This window comes from Corvus kubaryi, unplaced genomic scaffold, assembly GCF_017639235.1.
Source record: "Corvus kubaryi isolate FWS band 111438036 unplaced genomic scaffold, C.kubaryi_AGA036_p1.0 70, whole genome shotgun sequence".
NCBI classification, from domain to species: domain Eukaryota; kingdom Metazoa; phylum Chordata; class Aves; order Passeriformes; family Corvidae; genus Corvus; species Corvus kubaryi.
Window position 1 is genome coordinate 5144846 of NW_024582058.1, and position 22917 is coordinate 5167762.

The following is a 22917-nucleotide window of genomic DNA, read 5'->3' on the forward strand; positions in this document are numbered from 1 at the left end:
AGCTAGTCCTTACTCAATCCAGTCCCCTCACGACGTGCTGAAGAGCAAGGAAACCCCGTTTCCGCTCTAGAGAAGCCGTGCTCCTTCAGCGCTCTGGAAAAGCCGCTCCCCAAAGTAGAGGGAGCCCCTCCTTGCTGTGGAGAAGCCAGGGCTGCTCCTTGGGATTCTGGAAGCTGCTCCTCCAGAGCTCTGGAAGCCGCGGGGCGTCTCCCTCAGAGTTTCCCGCCTTCGAGACGCGCGCGCCTCCCCCGAGGGTGCGCATCCCTCAGCGCGGTGCGCTCCTCCCCTCAGGTGTTCTCCTCTCCATAGGTGCGCTTCCCTCAGTGGGACGCACCTCACCCCTCAGGTGCGTTCCTCCCCTCAGGTGAGCTTCCCCCTCCTCGAGTGTACTCCCTTCAGCGACACAACCCTCACCTCAGGTGTGCTCCCCTCATCGACACAACCCTCACCTCAGGTGTGTTCCCCCCTCAGGTGTGCTCCCCTCAACGACACAACCCTCCCCCCTCACGTGTGCTCCCCCCTCACGTGTGCTCCTCTGCTTGGGTGCGCTCCCCTCAGCGACACAACCCTCCTCTCAGGTGTACTCTCCCCTCAGGTGTGGTCCTCTCCTCGAGTGCGCTTCCCTCGGGCGCGCTTCTCCCCTCAGGTGCGCACCGCCCCTCACGAGCCCGCCTCTCCCGCCCTTCCCCTCAGGCGCGTGCGCCGCCCGCCGGCGGGGGCGGGGCTTCGCGTTCGAACTGCGGCGGCGGCGCCGGGCGGGAACATGGCGGGAGCGCGGGGTCTGCTGCGGCACTGCCCGCTGCTGCTGCCTCAGGACCGCCACGGCACCGCCTACGAGGGCTTTGTCACCGCCCAGGTACCGCGGCCCGGGCGTCGTTTGGCCGGCGGACCTTACTCCGAGGCGGAGGGGGGGGGATGCTTCCCGCCCTGCAGGGTCTGGGGAGGGACCGCTTCCCGCTGTGCCGCGGCTGGGTCTGAGGGGGAAGCGCTTCCCGCCTTGCCGGGGTTCCTGACTCAGCCACCGGGAATGTGAATTAGGGAATGCCGTTTCCCTGCTCTGAGGGATCCCGCCGCCGTCCCGCGGGTTTGCCCAAGGAATGGCTTCCTGCTAACTTCTGGGCTGGGTTAGTTGTGCTGGCAAAAGTGGTTTGGGGGCAAGGTTGAATGTGCCCGCGTTCGTGGCCTGTGGTAAAAGTTGACATAAATGACTGATGGTGGGTGTGTCCTTCCATTTAGTTGTGAAGCTTCAGCTGAAGCGGCTGCATCGTCCCTCGGGATGAGGAAGGCGCGGTGCAGGGGGCAGAACATCGCCTGAGGCGATGCTCCCAACCCAGCTTTGCCATCGCTGACACTGTGCAGCTGTGGCTCTTTAAAATATCACATACATAGAGCTCTGAACGGGTGTATTTTAATCTAGAAATAGCGTGGGACTTTATTCTGCTAAGTAGAAGGCGAAAGACATGGGCTGTGTCCACTAGCTTTGTCAAAAATGTAGTTGACATTGAGATTGAAAGGGACTAGGTTGCTTTAGACCATTTGCGATCGGGTTGTGAATATCTCCATGCATGGAGAGTGTGCAACCTCTTAGATGGCCTGTTCCATTCTCTGATCCCCCCTTCACTATTAATGAGGGGTTTTTTCATTCCGTTTAGGTGGTATTTCCTGTATTTCTGTCAGATCGGGCTGTACTTTTTTTAGTCCTTCCCTGATCCTTTTCTCTAGACTAAACAGTCCCAGCTTCCTCAGACTCTCCTGGCATGAGAGATGCTTTGAGCTCTTGATCACCTTCAGAGCTCCTCCCTGGACTAACTCCAGTATGTCCATGCCTTGCTTGTGCTGGGGACCAGTGCTGCCTACTTCAAGGTGTGCTGAGCTGGGATGGGGTCTGGAATAAAAGCTTTAAGATAAGTTATCTGCCCCGTTTGCTTCACGGCTTCACAGACTTTCTTCATTTCAGTTCTATTTTGATCATCTCATAAGAAAGTAGAAGGAGGACCTCAGTAAGGACTGAAAATACAAGTAGGTGGGATTTTGAAGCTGCCCCATGTGGATTGCACTAACAGGAAAAAAAATTCAATTTATATACTTGGGACTGTTTTTGTTTACAGTTGGTAAAACTCTGCTGAAATGTGCTGTGGATTAGTGCCCAAGGTTCTTTTTAGTGTAGTTACTTTGATGATAAGTGTCTGTTTTGACTTCTACTGGAGTTAAAGACAGACTTTCTTGTGCAGTAGCATGACTTGGATTAAATTATGTGTTTTAGTCTTGTCCAGATTTGGATAATGTTTATTTTTCTCCTGAAAGGTGTTATGTTTTCTTTATGAAATGTGATGTATGGAAGAGTTTTTACTGAATATTGTGAATTAAAGGTCAAGAGTATTTCAACTTCAGAATTAAGATCAACATTATTTGTACCTGTCACTCATGCTGCTTTTTATCCCTAAGGAAAGAGATTCTGAATAATATTCCTGAAAGACAGAAAAGACAAAGTTTCTTTCTTAGTAGCCGATCTGATGGGGAACCATTCCCACAAGTGTCTTAATATTTTTATTTTCTGATTCGCCTATTAACTAAATACTTCTTTTCAAGGGTAGAGACTTCCACATCAGGATACTGCTACCGGTGGATTTTCAACTGAAAAATGCAAGGTAAGAGAGTTTTATGACAGCAATTTCTGAGTCTGATGTAGCAAAGTTTGTTTTGATAAAAGCAATAATGGATATGAAAATGAATTATTGGGGTTTTTTTTTTTCAATATCAGTGTTACTAATTAATTCTCACTGGTTTTAGCTTAACCTTGCAACAAAATTGCACAGCATCAGTGTTAATAAATGCTGACAATAAGCATTGCCTATATCAAAATATTTTGTTGTTAATTAACTTTGAAACATGTTGTAATTAATTGGTTGTATTTATATATATGAAGCAATGTACTTGGGAAAATATTATATTTTTTATATAATTTATAGATCATTTATATGTCACCATTTGGGAAACAGAACATTCAGTGCAAAGTTGTAAATTTAGGCAATTATGTACTTGATGGTTAACCGAGCTTTTTAACTTCATTTTCTGTTTGCTGTTTCTGTGTAGTAATTTGTATTACCCAACTTTTCTTTGAAAGCTCTTTTCTTATTCCTGTGTTTATCCCAGCAATCTGTGGGAAGTGGGGTGAAAGGGGCTAATCCACATATGTGGATGAGCCTTTAACTTTGTGTTCCATAATTCTGCCTAGGCCAGCCCACCCCAAACTGGGAGCAGATGTGATATTCCATAGCTTTATTACATTCTGGGTTGGGTAATTAAAACTGCATTACAGGTAACTTTGACATTTTCAGGTTATCACTTTTAAATATTAGTGAATTTTATGAAGTCACGCTTGCTCGCAAGAGTTATGTTGTTGTTTTCAGCACAGAGCAGGCTTTTTGCAGGTAAATGCTTAATTTTTAATGGGCTTCAGCATAGTGACATTTGGAAGTTTTAAGTAACTTTGAACATGGAACTCAAAGAAGTTTTGAAGTACTGTTTCCTTCCTTTGTTTTTTTCCAAGAAAAGCTGTTGTGCTTTTGCTGTAGAAGGCTTTCTGCTGTCTTTTAAAAATCATGTACTGGGCATTTAAAACTTGTACAAAACACTGTCTAGGATAGAGTGCAGCTGGCATCTGAAGAAGATCCTGCATGGATATCGGCACATTTTAAAGCAGGTATACAAGTTTAAAACCACTTATTTTAATATTGTTACTAAACATTCTTAAATCTTTGTTCATGATTCTGAAAAGCTTGTGCTCATACACCTGTTCTTAAAGGGTTAAAGAACCCTCCTTTCATTGTAGCCAAGATTTATTTTTAAATGCCTGAGGTTTTACAAGTAAATATAATGAGAAATGGATAGAATTTAGTAAATAATTATTTTTATTCAGCCTTTATTCTTTTTTTGGAGATCAGGCTAGAACAATTTTTAATAAATGACTGATGACATTTTACTGGAATTTTTCTTTACTCTCTCAATTGGAAACAGATTTTGCCTTTTCTTTTAGCATATTTACTTTTTTAAAAGTTGTTCATAATGCAAAGAAGAGAATTCACATTAATTCTTGAGAGACTTAGTTCATTCTTGGGATCTAAATTGTATCTCAGTATCCAAAGGAAGCTTTGGAGTGAGGATACAGCAGCCTTAGAATACTTTGTTTCTAAGGAGGGGTCTTTGCCACATGTGTTGGTTGAGACACTGTATCTCATGGACCGGATTCATAAATATATAAATGAGTGATGTCATGTGGTGTGACCGAGGGGATGGTTCCTGATCAGTAAAGTTTCCTGGGAGTTCTCTTCTGTAATTGAAAAGTATATACACTTGGTCTTTTTAATGTTTGGTTTGACAATACAATAACAGAAAAACACTTGGACTGAACCACCAGAAGTTATGAGTTACAGAAGATTAACTAATCCTGTCTTTCCTCCAGAGGCTCCACAGCTGCCCAGATCTTGTCAGCTTTATGGTGGAGCTGAAAACTGTTTTGGTGAGTGGCAGAATATATGTGTGGCACATGGGATGTTCTTAGAGCTTTGGGTTTCACTTTCAGTTTTTTACAGGTTACTGTTCCATAGATTTATGGCTGGGGTTTTTTAAGAAAAGCTGATTTTGAATGTATGCTGTTCATGTAATAGCTGCATAAATATTCTTTAGGATTTTAAGTGACTGTTTCTCTGGAAGTTGGAGTGCTGCAAAAATTTAAAATCCCAGCAAGGAATCTCAGTGTAGAGCCATCCTCTTTACAGTGATTTTCTTGGAATTCCTGTTATTGTCCAGATGCTAAAGCAGGCTTGTAATCATACAAAGGGTTGCAGAGTCAGTGGATTGCTGAAGGTGCTTTCACCTGTCTGACAATTTGACAAATAAATGCAGAAAGCTTTTTTTTCCCTAATAGTTCAGAGGCTGCTGTTTATTCTTCTTTTAAAAGTTTTTCAAGTCTGGGGTTGAAGAGTAGCAAACCCTTTAAAAAACTTGAAACTGGCAATTCTTATCTCTTAGTAAGACATTGTTCTATGAGCATTCTTGCTGATGAATACTTCACCCAACCTACTTAATTCTAGGAATAAAACACAGGAAGTATTCTTCAGAACAACAGCAGAAGTTCCTCCTGGTATTACACTGCTGCTCTGCTATGCTTGGAATAGGCCTGAATAAGAATATCTGTTTTGGAATATTGCACAGTAGTTATTTCAATCTATTTGCCTACATACACAGGCACTCAGAAAATGAGAATGCAGTGAGTGTCTAATTCATTCAAAATAGCAAAATAGTGATCCTCAGTTAGTGCAGAGAGTGAAAACACAGAAGGTGGTGTGGGAGAACTGGGCAGAAATGATCGTTAAACTTGTCTTATTATAGATTATATTTTCCCATAAATTTATATTTTATTTTAAATTATTAATACTTTTATTCTAAATGTCATAAATTTATGTGTTCTGTAAGCATAATTTTAGCTTAAATGCACTTTTAAAGAACATGTAGCACAACGCAACTGAAACACATGGTTTGGGCTTATTTTTCACAGTAACATTAACTTCTTGATAAAAACTTCTTTTTGAGACGTTACTACATGCTTGATGAGTGTCTGTACCAAAACTTGCTCTAAGGGATCATGTGATGTTACAACTGAGAAATGGATTTTGTTTTTTGATTGCTATATAAAGTTTATATATATATAAAATATGGGAGATTTCATAGATGTGTTGTCTTTGTGGCAGTGGAGCCCAGGAGACAGCTGTGGGCTTAATAGAACCTTCTTTTGAAATGTTCTTTCAGTCAAGATGCTTGACTTCAAATTTATTAGCTGAAAAAGAGGCACATTTGATATTTGCATCTGAAGACTCCGTTGTCAACATCTGTGGGGTTTTTTTAAATTGCAGATGTTTTCATTACCAGTATCTGAAGTAATTTACCAAACAGCTTCTTTGTCTGCTTTAGCTGGAGGCTATAACAAAACAAATGCAGTGTACAGTTAATTTTACATAAGCTTAATATTTTCAAATGAATTGCAAAAAATCACATGGCTAAATAGATGCAAAAATATTGAAATTGCTCTTAACGATGTTTTTAATGTTCTTTTAAACAGGAAATTGCTTTAAAGAACACACAAGACCTGCACATACCACGGCCTCCAGAATACTACTCCTGTCTTGTCAGAGATCTAGAAATACTGGGCTGGAATAAGTATGATTATTTTAGTTCTTAACAAACATCGTCTTTAGAATATCTGTTCCTCTTTTGTATTTGTGAGTTGAACATATCAAATGTACTTGTTCTGTTCATTTACCCTATTCAGAAACTGATTTTGCTTTGTTTTTAAATTAAAAGAACCCAACAAACCTGTGTCAACTGAAGGGATATTTTCTGTCTCAAATAACTGAGCTGAAAGGTGATACACTACTAAGCTTTGTACAGCTGGTTGTGACTATTGCTATAGATTATGGTTGATCATTGTGTACCTTTATGCTTTCAAAAAACATTTCATACTTTTTCAGAATTAGAATAATAATTTTTAAAGAACCTGCTGTTTACAGCACAAGGATCTTCTTACAGGAATTTAATATTTAGTCCACAGAAAAGTAAATCTACCCAAAAAAAATGCATGAGTGGAGGGGAGATTTGGAAAACTCTCAATCCAAACCTTTAGCAAATGTGTATTTTGTTAAATGAAATATAGAAGCCTTAGGTGTAAGAACAGTTTTGAGTTTTCCACCTGATTTCTATATATATGAACAACATGTGATTAACATTAAGTGGGAATTTGCTTTGAAGGCCCACTTTTATTTTAAGATTTAAAACACCCTTGTGAAACCAGCTGAAGTTTTTGTCAGTGGTTACCGTTGTTAATATGTAATTGGGCCATACTCTATTTAAATTTCACAGGCTCACATCTCAGAATATTAGTTAAAATTTCTTAAACACGTGGGAAACAAATTTCCAATTATGCTTGCTCTCCCAAAATGGATAAAAAACAAAACACCAACCAAACAAAACAAACAAAAAAACTCCAAACCCCCAAAATCTTGAAAAAGGTTTGGGGAAGTCATTCATTAATCAAAGGACTATGCTGCACATAGGAAAAATCACATCGGGTTTACTCTGACTTGGAAGGAGAATAACCTAGATAGGCAATTTGAAGTCCCTTAGCGAGTCGCACCTCTGATTTTAGAGTGCTTTTAACACTAAAGGGACTCTCTAAGAAAGCCTCTTAACTGAGACTGATTTTGAGTTGTAGGTGATGCTTCTTTGCATGTCAGTGAAGAACCTCCTGCAATGATGCTGAAAGGCAGAACTCCCTTGGTTTGGTGCTGGCAGTGAGGAGCCATCACTGCTCACGCCTTGAGCAGTCTCCAGCTTTATTTAGCAGGATTTTTCTTAGGAAAACCCCTTGTTTGTTGTGTACCCCAGATTTACTCGTTTCTAGCAGGTTTGGGGTCATGCTGGAAGCTGACTGCACCCAAATCCTACTGAAAAATGGAAGGATATGGGTGGGAAAGAGAGATACACCTGCAGGAGTCAAGTTACAGGAAAGGCTCTTCTAATACTATCCCTTAATCAAGCTGGTTGATTCAGTGACAGTGTCTTGGGAAGGCAAATTATCATCTATAAAACACATGTAGGACTCTTATCACCCTCATGAGGATTCATAAAGGCTGCCAGTATCTCTTAAGTCCGTGGTCTTTCAAATCTCAAAGCTCTTCTGCTTGATATTTTCCCATTTTTTTCATAGAAAGTATCTTCTCCTCTTGCCTTCTCCATTTCCAGAGAATCCTGCCTGGGCCTGTGCTCTCAGTCATTTGTGTGTCATGCTGGACTTCAGAGATTTTCCTAAGGCTTTCCATCTTTATGCTGATTCCATTTTTTTGTTGTGGTGATAAAATGATGGAGCCTACAGAGGAATAAAAGTCTGTAGAAGTGAAATATCACCTACAATTCCTTATGTGTTTATACAAATATGTGATTTTAAACTAAAATAATCCATACTTTTCTTATAAATCAAGATTGAAGTGGTCCAAACAAGGTGAATGTCAGAACAGGTAATTTAAGATCCCAGACACCTTGGCAGCATTCCTTTAGTTTTTCTGTTCTCCTTTGGTATGGAACCTCCCAGCATAGTGCTGCAGGCACCAGTTGTGCTTTGGTGTGGACACTGCTGCATGTTTCACTGCAGTATCCATGCTGTGCCTTAGCTTCTGCTCTAGGAATTCCCCAGCCCAGGAAGCAGTAGATGGAGGGGTGGTATAGAGGTAGTTTCTCACCTTTACAAAACTCTGACACATTTTTGAGGTAAAGTTGGAGCAAAGCAGGAGTAATGATTTTTTTTTCCCCCAATTAGAGGAGGAATGCTCTAATTCTTTCTAAGTATATCAAGTTTAATGGACTTCAGTTGAATTATACTTTCATCAAGACTTGTCTTTCTTTCAGCTGTTGTGGAGAAATACTCCCAGAAATCTGCAGGTCTCTTTAATGTTGCATTAATCAGCATTAAACATGAAATAATCTCTCTCTCTCTCCCTTCTTACTACCCCTGTCTGTATTTTTCAGTTCCCTCATATTGAGGCTATTTCATTTATGTAGGTAATTTTCTTCTTTTCACTTCCTTCCTAGAGATGTGCCACCCTTTGGTGTACATCTACTTTTTCTTCCAAAAGCCTCTACAACTCTGTTGCCAGTTTCACTTGAGAGAACCACGTGACTTTTTCTAGTATGTAATGGTTTAAAAAAATAAATGTTACTTAGGCCAGCAAGCAGATGCTCTCTCTGAACTCTGTTAGGCCTTTCCATCAGTCTGGGTGATAAGTCGTGCAATTATCTTGGACTGCTTTTTATCTTTACACAGGAATGACATAGTAAAAATGCCAAAATATCCACATGCCCAGTTTACTGGTAAATATATGCGAAAGTTTGAACCTTTTTGGCGATTGTTGAAGCTACTAAGCAAAATCCATCTTTAGAGAACAGTATATTTTACAATTGTATCCATCTTCATTGTGGTGGGAGGCATGCACCGGTGCCATCTTAAGCTAAGAGTCAGTGATTATGTCAGAAGTTTTAAAACTTATTCACATTTAGTATGTGCTTTCTGCTTGCTCAGGTGCATGAATACGGTGTAAAACTGTCATGAAATGGAGGCAAATCATCATAAATAACTCATTTTTTACCTGTTTGGGTACTATTTTCTGCAGAAAATCAATTTCAGAATATGAACCAATATGCACTGAATTTCCCACAATAATAGTATTGATAATAAAAGAGAACTTCATTGAAGAGAAAAGCAAATCAAGAGCATAAAAGTCTCATAGAGTAAGAAAGTGCAGAAATGGATCAAAGATTTGACAGGAAGTTTAATGTGTACATAAGTAGAGGCTGACAGGAACATGCTGTGTGTGTCAAAGGTTCCAGTGATGGAAAACTGCAACACGGTGCTCACTGACCACAGCGTGAGCCCTGACACACGTTGTAAATAACCCAGAGATATATGACTGCATTAAGCACTAGGCTGGTGTATTAACAGCAGTAAATCTGGAGCAGCAGAAATGCTTGGCATATAGGACTTCCTCTGATTAATATTTGTAACAGACTAATCAGAGTATTGCAAACCTTTCAATCTGCACTTCTTGCAGGGCTCTAAGAGTTTTCTTTTCTCTTCCAGAGTGGCCTATGTGGACACTGGGCTGACCACAGTCAGGTTAAAAGCTGAAGACTCGTGTGGTCGACAGCATCTCATCACTCTCAAGTTAAATGCAAAGGTAAATTGATGTGGGACAAAATACCTTGAGGCTTCCTTGAAATAAAACAAATTTTCTTAATTCGTTAGGATTTTAGAGTGTTGTTTTGTTTGCTGCTATGTCTGTTCTGCAAGGTAATAGGGCAGTTAAAAAAATTTTTTGGAGAGTTTTCAGACTAACTATATTTAAAATTAATACTGGATTATGGTTATCTGTAAGATGCAACTCTGCACCACATGAAAAACACTTTGATATTGCACTCATTTTACTGGATTACAGACAAAGCCATCTGGGAGACTTTCCTTCATTATCACTCCGTCCAGAGACTGTGCATAGAACAAGAATTAGAGGATGTTGGGTTGGTTATTAACAAGTCTTACTGTTAAAGTCAGAGATGTAGAGATTTATGAAAAACTGAAGTCAGTCAGAAAAATTATTTCTTTTTAGTCTAAATAAATGTCTAATTTTGACAGTACGTGCAAATCAAACCCATGGCATTTGCAGAAACAGAAAAATTTTAATTCTTCCTGGTACTTATCACTGAACTCAAATTGCAATGTTTCTTCATAGAATGTCTCGTTTCAAGGCATAAATCTCTCATCAGAGACTGTGAATATCCAGGCTGTGTGGTGACAATTGCATGGCAATAACTGTTGTCTTCAGAAAATCAGTCGGGGGAGAAAGGGATCTAAAAGTGTCTGAGTGTTGTTGTTTGGGACTATCTGTAGTCCATCATTTGGAGTTATAATCTTGAAATCATGAGGCGTTGGCACAGTATTGTAAGATTAAATCCCACCTTCACAGGCATCCTATATTCCTTTAGAAACCAGGAGCTTTCTAGTCTTACATAACATGAACAAGCTTTACCTTTGAGGGGGAAAAGGAGGGGAAGAATACTGTTTGGGAATGAGTTGCTCAAGTGGATTTTAAAAAGAGTAAAACTGTTCTATGTGCAGCGAGTAATGAGTGCATAATTAATTTGCTAGTCAGTCCATTATTAAATACACTGATGGAAAAAATCCATCAGGAAGTACAATTATGGTCTATTTAATGTGCAAGGAGAGGAACCAGGTTGTGTTGTTTATAAGGGATAAATACAATACTTTGTGTGACACCAGAAATTACGTGCAGCCTGTTGCCCTAAGGTTTTCTTGCTCTTAGGACAACAGAAGTAAAGCATTTTAACTGTTTGAAAGTATAAAAATGCAGAAAAAATTACAGTGCAATATTCATTTTTCCCAAGCAGCTCCCATGGTCAAACAATGACGCTTGTGCATTGGCTGGTTCTGTTCAGCCTTAACGTTGCATTGTCCTGAGGGAATGGAGATTCCAATTTTCTGTCCTTGTACAAACTTGTGTGGTTTTCTTAAAGCAATAAAATAGCTGAATATTCCTCATAGCAGGAGAAAGCACCATCTAACAACAAAGGATGTACAAAATTAAAAGATGAGATTATCAGTCTTGTCTGATTTAACAAGTAATCATCTTTTTTTCTTTTTTTTCATTTTGTTTTCAACTGTTTGTTATGATGAAGGATCAATTGCTTGTCCTTTTTAAGCCATGTCTGGCATTTAAACTTGCCAGACAAAATTTGTGTGTGAAACATTGTTTTGGTGACATGGGGATTTGATTTGCCTTCATACACACAGCCACTACGTTTGGAAAGACTTGGCTGAAGTATTTTTTGGGAAGGCATTTCTTTTGATAACCTGCTTTAATAAAAGTGTGTTTATTTTTGTTATGCTGTTTCTTTGATTGAGATCAGTGCAGGAGCATTTCAGACCCCAAGGCTTCAAATAGGCCACTGCAAGGATTTGCCTGTTGTGTAGTAATTAAGACACTTTGGTAATTATCTGAATGATCTGGCAAGGGGTGTGAAAATGCTTTCTCTAGATAAAGTTAGCTGCATGCTCAGAAAACCAACATAAATGTTGTATTTAATAATTGCTTAAATGGTCCTCAAGAATAATAGGATGATTTCTGACATACAGTTTTGATTGTAACTGTAATAACTGAAGGTGTCATGGAGTTAGAAAACCTTTTATAGCTTCATTTTTTTTTAATACAGCCCTTTTAAAAATTTTTCTTATTGATGTCTCTTAATTTGGAATGAGGGTTTGTTTTAATTTTGGGTCTATGTTCACTCATCTCTTTCTAAATAGTTCTGTACTCTAGATTACTTTCAGTTTCAAAGCACAAAATGTTGCCAATCAAAACAAATAGTTTCACTTAAATGAAAATTACCTCTTGACTCATGGAAGGGTTGTTTGATTTTTAAACTTTGCTATCCAGTATGTGTAATTGAGGAGAAATTTTTAAAAAATATTTCATGCTTTGTGTCTTAAGGTTTCTTTAATGTGCCTCTGTGACCACTGAACACAGAAAATTGTGATTCTCCTGCCTTTACTAAATACTGATATAGAAAACATTTACATGTAGCTTTCTTCTTTAAATGATAATTAACACTCATAACTATTCCTGAAAATGCTTTACATACTGTTTCCTCTCAGAGCCAAGTTCTCAAGATGCTTGAAGTGCTCATATTTTGTTATCAAATTTGGCAGCTGAGTATCAGTCTGACTTTAAATCACTAAGAAAAAAAACCCAGAAAAACTGTATTTCCTTTCCCTCCCTCAGTATCCTACAGAACCACCAGATTGCCTTGTGGATTTTCCTGTTCCTTTTGCTGTTTCCTGGATGCCACAGGTAACTGCTGGACTAGGCAGCTTTTTTTAATAAAAAATACATATGCAGTGGAGGGGTGGAAACAAGGGGTTTGGTTTGCTTTTTAACTCCAGCTTTTCTCCCTGTGTGCATTTTATTTCTGTATGTGCTCATGAAAATGTAATAACACTGAACTCCATATTCCTTATTATAGTACCTTAAATATCTTCCTTGCCATGAGATGTTCCTTGCATGCTGTGCTTGTACTGGTTGAGTTTTTTCTAAGTTGTTTATATGACTGAAAATTCTCTAGGAGTTATGGTGGAAAAGTGAAAATGAAACGAAATGTATAAAAAATTATTGTCTTCTAGAAAAGAAACACCCTTTGAAGTTGACAGACACTGAAAAAAGGAGTTGGTTATCCTATAGAGTTTCCCCCAGTTTCTTATCCTATAGAGTATTCATAACTTAATAAAACTTTTCCAGTTATAATCCATACAGGAAAGTATTTAATGAAATTCAGATTTCTTAGTTTAACTGATATTGCTACTGTAAAGAACCACATTGTCTCTTGTTGGTCTCTCACATTATTTCATATACCTTTCTTCCCGAATACAGCGTGTGTGCTTTTTAAAATGAATTTAAATATGACCACTTAGATACAAGTTAATTTGAAGTATATGTAGCAAATAATTGATATTTAATTTCTTTTGAATCAGGAAAATAGATTTTGCATAAATGATTGCGTCTTGGTATTTCTCTCATTAAGGTTTCTACCCAGCAATAAATACTAAATTTACATAGGGAACGTGGCTGGGAGGTTGCAGCAGGATGAGTTTAAGCTGGGCATATAATTTTTCTGCAGAGCTCAAGGTTCTGTGTGTCACCTCAGATACTCTAATATTGAGAGGGAATAACTGCAAGAATCAACCACTGCAAATGAAAAATGTATTTATTTATGTAATTTTTAGGTTTTGATTTTCTGGTGTGGTTTGGAACAGTTTAAATAAATGTTTTTCCCTTAAATTCTGCTGGAGTCCCTACACTCTGGCCGGGATTTCAAGTGCTGTTTCCAACCTCAAACTTAATACATACTTTCAACAGTGTTTTATTAGTTTTACAGCCTTGCAATTTTTGTTGCCTCAAATTAACAACATTTCAAACATCCCTGACAGTGACTGCTTCTCTGTGTTTACTGATAGTAATTTTAAAGATGGACTTGTGTTTTAATAAAATGTTCTGGAAAAACAAGACATGGAGCAGCCTTCAACAAGTTAAAAATGGGGGTGGATATACTGATACTGGCACTACATCCAAGGAAAAATCCACTGTTAAAAATACAACACTCTGATGCTTAAAATCTTTTTACAGTTAGAATTACCTGGGGCCTGTTTGAAAACATGAACAAAAGGTGTTTGCGTGTAACTGAAGAGCCGCGTTTGAAATCGTGAGACACTAACTCCAGCTGCAGAGAGCCTGCTCTAATCCTGAACCAAATACCAGCAGACAGAAATGCTTTAGCCATACAGTAGCTTTTGCAAATTGACCTTGTGTGTGTGGGTGACATGAACCCAACACTTGTGGGGACAAATGGCTTTGGTACTTGTGTAAATTGTGTTTATTTTCCAAATGTGTGGAAATCACTGCGGCGAGCAGCCCTCACACCGTGATAAAATATGGATTAAACTTAAATAATGCTGCAGCACCACTGGTAGCAGAATTCAGCAGGTACTCAAGTGCATGAAAATTTTGGTTCCTAAAAGCGAAAAAGAGCATGCTAGACCTCTTCTCTAGTGAAACAACATGATGTTTTGGTACCAATTGGTCTTAAACTTTTAATATTACCTCTTTAAAGTATAAATTGACAAGGCTTAACTAAATTGGTGCAATGGCACCATTAGAATATAAACTCCTATGAGAGAAAACATAAATAGATTGCAGGTAATTGATTTTTCTTTCCCACCCCGTGTGTGCTGCTGCCTATTTCAGGCTCATGGATTTTAAACTTGAGGGGTTGTTGGGTTTTTTTTCCTTCTTTTTTTTTTTTTTTTCCCCTTCCGTATAATAATAGACATGGCTTTATGGCATCCATATTAAAAATGGGTAATTTTCCTTATGGTCCCTGTCTTCCTGCTGGGTTGATAATGTTTTGATGTATTTTTCTTTTGCTCTGATGAGAGGTCTGCTGCTGCTGCTCTGACATATTCATTTGGATGAATAATTATAACTTGCACAATGTCAAGCTGAAGATGGTGGGGTTTTGTGCGTCATGACAAGCCCAGTAGCCAGTGCAGGTGTCTCACAGCATGAGCAGCAACAGCCAGTGGATTCTGGCTCAGAGGAGACGTTTTAGAGTAGTAAGAAATCAGCACCAAGGGCAATGCTGCTGCTGCTGCTCCTGTTCTAAGTGCCAAATAAATGCAGAGTGCTTCTCAATGACAAGTGCAAGAACATCTACTTATTTCTGTTATAGCCTTTTTCTAAAGAACCAGATAAATGTGCTGTCTCCAATTTTAGCACACGCTGTAAGTGCAGTTCTGCAGAATCAGGGTGTCTCACGTCAGGGTAAGGTTTCCATACTGACCACTGCCCACCTGGCTGGCTACATGAAGGTCATGAGAGTGGAAATTAATGACTAATGAGGTCGTGCAGCAGCCGGCAAGGAAACAGGAATGCAAGGTGCAGAAGGTGGAGTGGTGGGAATGAGATTATTTTTCAGTTATTTAGATGAAAACACAATAAAAAGCATCGTAATTGTGCTTCTTTCTTGGCAAAGGAACTTCACAGACACCAGCTGTAAATACAGAAAATGGAGATGGTTGGCAAGACACTTTATAAAGATTTCAGTCTTGTGTCTTGGCTTAATTTCTGTTAAGGAGAGGGGAATCGTTAAACTACTGCTGATGAGAAACTGTTTCCAAACAAATCTGAGGAATCATAAATTCTTTAGGTGACCCCTTTTCTGTTTGATGAGTGTTTGCTTTATTAAATTGTATTTTATTTATGAATTCATGAAGGGCAAGAAGGTAATGGCATCTCTAGTTTAGGCTATTTCACCTTTCCTACTGGGGGCTTTGCAGGTGTTTTAATTTTGGATAAGCAAATTTTGTGTTAGGAAGAATTTTAGCCAAAAAATCTCAGAATAAAGATTTTATTTTTATCTTGGTTTGAAAAATGATTTGCAGTAAATTTTTCTGTATTTACCTTAATTAGAATGTTTACTGCCATTTGATCACTATTTAGTTCATCCAGGATTTGGAGCAGATGCTTGAAATTTGGCAGAACAGCCATATAGGTTACAGCACTTCTTAGAAGTTCCTGAAAGGCTTCATTGGTTTTTTGGCAGGCACAGGCTTGAGATTTTCTCTTTATTCTTCCCGGCCTCTGTGGCTCTAGAAATAAGAATCAAGAGTAGAGTGACATTTTTTCCCATTCCTTCTTATTCCTTTGATTGGAGGAAATGGTGTATGGGCAATAAGGCTGGACTTGGGAGAATGTTTGAATTGAAGGAAGAAAGGTATTGGCATGAGGAGGTCCCGATGATGAGGTGGAGATGAGAGTGCAGGGGATAGAAATGGAAATAAAAAGGTTGAGAAACCACATGAGACTTCCCTGGCAGAAGAGAAGGCGTGTTCCCCTTGGAGACAGGGAGGTCCAGAGTATCTGATTTTCCTGGGACAAAGCCAGTGGTGTAAATGGATGAGGGATCCATGGAGTCCGTTAACACAGAGTTGACATCGGGGCCACCGTTTCTGGGGACCCATCAGAGCCAGTGTCTTTCTAGAGGATGGAGGAACCAGTTTGGCTTTGTGAGTGCTTTTAGAGTTGGGGTGAGCAGCACTGATAGTCTGAAAGATGAAATTCTTATTTTCCAAAGACTTTTGACATATTGCACACAAATTCTAACTCCTTTGTGCAAGGGGAACCATGAAAAAGAGTTTGTGCTGTTTGACATAATCAACAATGGTCTTGGTCTGATTTAGACCAAAGAAAAGTGTGATCTCAGGCTGTTCTAAAAGTGCTGGGCAGTGACCAAAAATTAGTTGGTCAATCTAATAAAAAGGAATCTTGAAGTTTTCATGGTTTGCATGACAAGCAGGTGATGTATTTAAATCGCTATAGATGCATTTATGTATATAGCAGGAGACAGCTGGCAACATCAGTGAAGCATGCAAATAAGATCAAATGAACAGTGTATAAAAAAAAAGATTTAACTACCTTTTTAAGGAACATCATTGAAAAATTACAATTAGTATTAAAATTAATTGGATTTTAAAACTTATCTGTGGGTTATAATCCCTTGATGTTTCTTTTTTCTAGTGAAACCCTTTGAATTCCCAGAAGATAAAGATAAAAATGATTATTAGAGGATTTATCTGTATGTGATACAGAAAAATGTAAAAAAATCAAAATGGAAAGCAACTGTTGCAAGTACCAGAAAATTATGCTATTAATTTAAGTGTCATCAGAGCACAAAAGATCACATTTCAGGACTGTGTGAAAATTATTAAAATACTGGAAATAATAGTACTTAAGATGAAGATACTATACTCTAAGATGTGGTTAAGTGACTGACACTATTATATCACTTCAGGTATTATAAAAGTAACAAAATGCTTTTAAAGATAATAAGCGTTACATTTTGAGATTGGCAGAATTCACACTTCTCTGCTTAGGTGCTTTCCTACTTTAATATAATTTAACAACAGCAGGAAAAAATGTAGCATTTTATTTCCAAGCTACGCCGTTTCTTCCTAAAATACACATGCACAAAATATAAAAAGTGATTACATAGAAAAATTCTATTTCTTCATCTGAGAATGCTCAGATAATTTGTTGCTCTTTGTCCAGGTGAGAAAGGAAGAATATAATTACTGTGGATTAAAGGAAACTATTCCTTCTGTATTTTGTTTAATTCATAGAAGAATACCTGTCTGAGAACAGAACATTTAATTTGCTGCTTCTTTTGGACCTCAGGAGATCCGAAATCTGTCCCTCTCTGGGCATCTGCACCTGCAAAGAGTTCCCTTGACCACCAAGTGTTTTCTCCTCTTGCAGAAGTCTTTCCCTGGGGAAATAGTGACTTCTTTTTGCCCACTGATGATTTCAAAAGATTTCTTTTGCATTGCTGTCCTGTATATTGTCCTGTCCAATGAAAGATATTTCTGATTCCGTGTAATCCACTCTCAAATATTGAAATCCCCCACGTGTAATCCTCTGCTTATTAGATGGTTTCTCCTTCTCTTGCCTTATTTACAGGGCTTGAACACTGATCTTAAGCACCTGTTTTTGTACTGCTTAATTTTGAGATAATGATGATGATGTTAGGTGCTATTTCATGGTTTTTGCTATCATGATACACTGGGACACACACATGGATTTTAACACTCCTTAAATGAAAAATTGTTTTTTAATTATTCTCTCGGGCCATTGGTGGAAACTCTTATATAATCTGTTTAAACTTCTTCTTTTTAGAACTCCTTAATAGACATTTACAATCAGTTCCTGGCAGCACTGGAGTCGCTGAAGGAATTCTGGGATGCCCTGGATGAAATTGATGGGAAGACATGGGTGCTTGAGCCAGAAAATCCCACACGGAGTGCTACAACCAGAAGAATTGCAATAGGTAGGAAAAGCTTTAAAGGGATACAGTGGATTTGAGAAGTAAAACTCCAGGAGCTGTTTCGTTTTCCTTGTCTCATCAGATGATGCTTCTTTGAGTTTGGGAAAGGAAAGGCAGCACTTAAAGACACAACTCTTGTGTTGTAAAAAAACAACTTTCCACAGAATACTGATCCTGTTTGGGAAATTCATTACAACTTTCTGGTGTCAGATAAATGAAAATTTCTGCAGGAAAACCTTGTGTGTTTGTAAATTATGAACATGGAACTGTCAACAGCTGAGCACTTGCATGGTAACTGGAAAAATCAGTATTTGTAAAAAATCAGCTTAGGTGAAGCCCTTACCTCAGTCACAAAATCCAGATTTTTAAACTTTAGATTCATCCTATCCTGGAGGGGAAGGAATATTACAGTGCAGTCCAAAGGGAGAAGAGGGGGTTAAAGAAGGCAAGTGGGAAGGACAAAGAAATAAAAGAGAGGAAATGAGGCCTCCCTGTTAACCACCTGAAAATGTACCTCAGTTTATATGCTCATGTCTGGCATTTTAAGGTCTTAATATACATAGGATAAGGAATTTTGTAATGGTATGTATAAGATAAGAAGTTGGAATTGCCACTGTCAGAAGCTGGAAATGGTGGGGGGATGTTATCTTTGTCAGAAATGTGCTGATTTTTAGCTGAAGTCCACATCACCAATAGCAAATTGTAGAAATGTGAGCACACAGAGTGAACCCACGTTGTCCATGACAGCTGTGGAGGGAGGGAGGGAAGGAGAAAGGGAGGAAGGAGCTGGAGGGGAGCTGCTCCATGGGAGTGGAGGGAAGGACAGGAAAAGTTCAGCAAGTGGCTGGAATGAGGTGGGTGAGACACCACTTAGTGTGCTGTCAGGGGGGCTTTGTCCTGGTCCTGCTGCCCTTTGTCACAGGCCAAGGAAAAGGGAAGAAAAGCCTCCCAATGAGCCTTGGAGCAGCTGAGCAGAGGCAGGATAGGGCTTTGAGCCCTTTGTTGTCGGGCACAGAGGACCTTCAGCTACCACTGAACTTTGATTTCATTCATTCCCACCTCTTCCAGGAGGGAAAGCCTAACACAAGCTTTAGCTACAGAAAAGGTTGGGCTTCGCCTGGGCTTGTTCAGAAGAGACTTTGCTGTGAGCTCTTGGAGCTGGATCCAGAGCACCACTGAGCTGCTTCCCCCTGAGGAACTGAGCCCTTCCAGGGATGGTGGGGTGTCTTGCAAAACCAAATGTTTGCTGTTTCAAAAATACAGCATTGTCGTCTCAGGCCTGCAGTTTGCTGGGGAGGGGACTGACTTCTGCTGCTTAGTATTGGGTTTGGGCTTCTCTTTTTGACTATAAAGATAAAGATGAATTAGTAAGCTACACGTCTACTACCTTTAAAGTTTCACCAAGATTTTGGATGGATTTTGTCATCTAGCTTGAGTTGATTAGGTTTATTTCTGAATAAGTGTTAACCTTAAGACAAGTCTAAAAGAAATGCAAGCCTGGCAGGTTTTTTTAATCAGTTGCTATTTTTAATTACAGTCTGTGGAAATGTAAATATTTAATATATACTGATATTTTGTACAATCATTTGGATACCTCCAAACTTTGTTATTATTTATCCTACTGAAACCCAGCCAGAATTAGCCAATTTAAAACTGCTTTTAAAAATGGTTCCTTTTCCAAATCCTTGACTGCAAAGCTTCCCCATGGCCTTGCTTTCTCCTTGCAGGGAACAATGTCTCAGTGAACGTAGAGGTAGATCCTCGCCATCCAAACATGCTTCCAGAGTGTTATTTCCTTGGAGCAGATCACGGTAAGGCAGCAAATTCCACTTGTCTCTCATCTGGACTCAGATCTCCCATCCAATCCCTACCTGAAACCTGGGAGGTTGACTGGGGTGATGCCATGATTCCTGTCTGTTGTTTGCAGCAGTGAACCCGTTGAGAACTAAACTCAACAACAACATGCACTTGTGGTGAGTGTCTCCAGTAAAGCAGGCTGGAAACCCAAATGGTGTTTGCCATTCCCGCTGTGGACTTTTCTCTCCCCCTCTCCCATCCGCAGGGATCCGGAAATCAGTTTGTTACGAAACTTGAGAGAGCTCCTAGAAATTGATTTTCCATCTCGTGCTGTGTTGGAAAAAAGCGTAAGTTAGTTTTGGTTAATGATCAGTTGTTATTGCTGAACAAGGAACATTTAAATGGTCACTTTCTAAGAGCCAGGGACAATTAGACTTAGAAGAGAGGTGATTGGATTAATACATTGTCACAAGGACTTCTGAACTTCAAGCAACAGTTGTCAGAGCTTGTTAACCTTTGCTTAGAGGTGCACACTTCCCTGTGGCCTTCATAGCAGTGAGGCCATTAATAACAGGCTCCACTTTAAAAGGAAAAGAGGAAGTTCCAGAGTAGCTAATGAGATGTGGAAACTCCAAACATTCTGTTATGGATGTTGATGACTTCAGTTCTAATTAGGTAGAGCTGCTTGGAGGGGACAAGAGGCCATCCCAATACTGGTGCATTTCAAACAAACTGGGAATTAATTTTTGACAATGCTATAACACTGGATTACAAGCTTTGCTTTCACTCGTGAAGCTTCTAAATTAAGATCTGACTGAGGGTTTGTGTTTAATGTCAAATCATTATTAACCACTATGATTTGTCATTAACAAAAAGTTGCCAGAAGTATGAAAATGTTTGTTGAATGAGATGTAGTTCAGTGAGGGGGTGAAATATAACCCAGTCAAGTCTTGCACACCTGGAACCCAGTGTCACTCTATGCCATTATGGCCTAAACAGATAGGTATTAAAGGCAAAAAATAGTAATTCCAGCTAACAAAAACTGCAAAAGCAAAGACACAGGTGAACCTGTTTGTGTGTTAGCAGCCCATCCCTTCCTTTCAGCTGTGCTGTTGTGTTCCAGGACTTTGCCAAGGACTGTGGCATCTGCTACGCTTATCGGCTTGACGGCAGCACACCCGACCAAGTGTGCGACGATCCTCGCTGCGGGCAGCCCTTCCACCAGGCCTGTCTCTATGAGGTAAAGTGACCAGCAGGACAAACTGCTCATTAGCTGGCACATTCTGGAAAACAAGCACTGTCCACTTAAATTCTGGAAAGAAGCAAGCACCTGTAAGGAACATTATGGCAGTCACTCTGCTTCAGCTTGTCCTGACACCCCCAATTCCTACATGAGCTCTCTGGGAAACGGATCCACCCTCTTACCTGTCAGGTGTTCATCAGCTGAACTCTGATAGGTGGTTCTTGAATTGGATATGAAACCAATGTGACTTTTAACCCATTTCCTTGTGTTGCAGTGGCTACAAGGCCTTCCTACCAGCAGACAGAGTTTTAATGTCATCTTTGGTGAATGTCCCTATTGTAATAAGGTAAGGAAATCCAATGAGTAGGATTAAATTAGAGTGAAGAAGGCAAAGCTGGTAACAATGCCTTTTCCAAAGTAGAATTGGTGGCTACTATCTTCTCATTAACCTGCTGGAGTAAACTGTAAATTCCTCTGCATTTAATGCATCAGTGTTTAACTAAAGGTTTTCTGACACAATATAAAGACAGCCCCACACTCGTGCCAGAGTAAATAAAGATCACACTCCATTGTATTTAACGATACTTTTTTAATGGTGCTGTAACAAAAGGTTCGGCTAAAAAAAACTCCAACAAAAATAATCCAAAAGAGAATCCGTAACTATAGAGTGCAGATGAGAACTTGTCTGTACAAGGTATGTACTGACAGGATTATTTAAAACTTCTTTTTCAAGCCCCTGACACTGAAATCTTCAATGAAGAAGCTCTAGGAAAAAACTGCATAGTGGGAACACCAGTGCACTCCCACTGAAGACACGGGAGCAGCAACATCAAAGCCAATACAAGGACAGTACAATGAGCAGCAGAAGCACCAGAACAGCTGCAGTGTAGGGGTAGGTTTCATCAGCAAATGCCAGCCTAAACACAACAGCGAGAGAGGGACGAGTGGTGTCAGCACCAGCCGGGGATGCTGCTGGAGGAACTGCAGTTACAAGGTGATTGTGTTTCTTCCTGCATTCTGAGAGTATTCTGTAGGGGTCAAATGGTGGCAGCTCTCTTGCAGTGTCTTCCTGCAGAGGAAAAAAAGCTGTAATTATAAAGCTAGTATTAAGTGAGATGTGAATCAAAAAAATGAAGATGCCATTGAGGTATTTAAGTTATCCTAGAGAAAGCAATACAATTCTTATGGAGGCTTACCTCTGGAATATGCATGCATATGGCTATTGTATGGTAAGTGTGTAACATAAGACACAGTTAAACGCCTCCTAAAGAGACCTACCTATATTTACTATTGAAGTCTACAGCTAAAATTCTTATCTTTGACTTGTTTCCAACAAAGTTGAATATATTCAGTCTTTCCCATGTTCCTGCTAATAAAGGTTTGTCCTGGAAACTCAAGACATGATTTTAAGTGTGAATTTGCTGGTTTGATTTCTGTAAGTTCTGCCTTTTTTTTCAGTGAAGCTGAACTTCTCCTGCCCATCACAGGGAACATAAACTGATAGAGTGGGGCTTGTTCTGGCTGGCCAGGGGCACCTGGGCTGTTTTACATCTCCAGCAGCAATGCTGTCCTTGGCCAGCCTCCACCTCTGAAAGGATCCCCAAACACCACCATCCCACTTCTCACTTAGCCAAGACTTAAGAATCTTTTCCACTGTCCCTTAGAACCAGGGACAGCTTTGGTTTCCTACAGAGCTTTCCACTACCAAGCTCCTAAATTATGTGAGAGGAATTCTGCAAAATGAAGCTAAGAGAACCCTGCCTTTTTTCCTTCTCCAGTTTCTCATTTGAATGGCTTAAATGTTGCCTGACACCCATTTAAAGTCCCTC

General features: G+C 39.6%; 2 protein-coding genes across 5 annotated transcripts in view; one reads left to right on the forward strand and one right to left on the reverse strand.

Moving 5' to 3' along the window:
• Positions 1–721: 721 nt before the first annotated feature.
• FANCL (FA complementation group L) lies at positions 722–22485 on the forward strand. Its single transcript, XM_042049265.1, has 14 exons — positions 722–856; positions 2590–2648; positions 3643–3703; positions 4463–4519; positions 6119–6216; positions 9686–9782; positions 12399–12467; positions 17901–18051; positions 19776–19859; positions 19976–20021; positions 20111–20192; positions 20969–21085; positions 21363–21434; positions 21822–22485. Exons 1-14 carry the CDS (start codon positions 764–766, stop codon positions 21855–21857), a joined length of 1122 nt encoding a protein of 373 aa, XP_041905199.1. The 5' UTR covers positions 722–763; the 3' UTR covers positions 21858–22485.
• VRK2 (VRK serine/threonine kinase 2) overlaps positions 21658–22917 on the reverse strand; it is a 37430-nt gene continuing 36170 nt past the window's right edge. For 2 of the 4 annotated variants that reach the window (XM_042049261.1, XM_042049262.1), the window contains exon 14: positions 21658–22157. In XM_042049261.1, coding sequence (XP_041905195.1) covers positions 21918–22157 — 240 coding nt within the window. In that variant the 3' untranslated portion in view covers positions 21658–21917. The remainder of the gene's footprint in view (positions 22158–22917) is intronic. The other 2 variants (XM_042049264.1, XM_042049263.1) reach the window with 1 other exon arrangement.

Coding starts and splice junctions, on each gene's coding strand:
- FANCL (XM_042049265.1), top strand. CDS start 764: ATGGCGGGAGCGCGGGGTCTGCTGCGGCACTGCCCGCTGCTGCTGCCT. Junction 9,783..12,398: donor CTCTCAAGTTAAATGCAAAG/GTAAATTGATGT, acceptor TCCCTCCCTCAG/TATCCTACAGAACCACCAGA. Junction 20,193..20,968: donor GTGCTGTGTTGGAAAAAAGC/GTAAGTTAGTTT, acceptor GTTGTGTTCCAG/GACTTTGCCAAGGACTGTGG.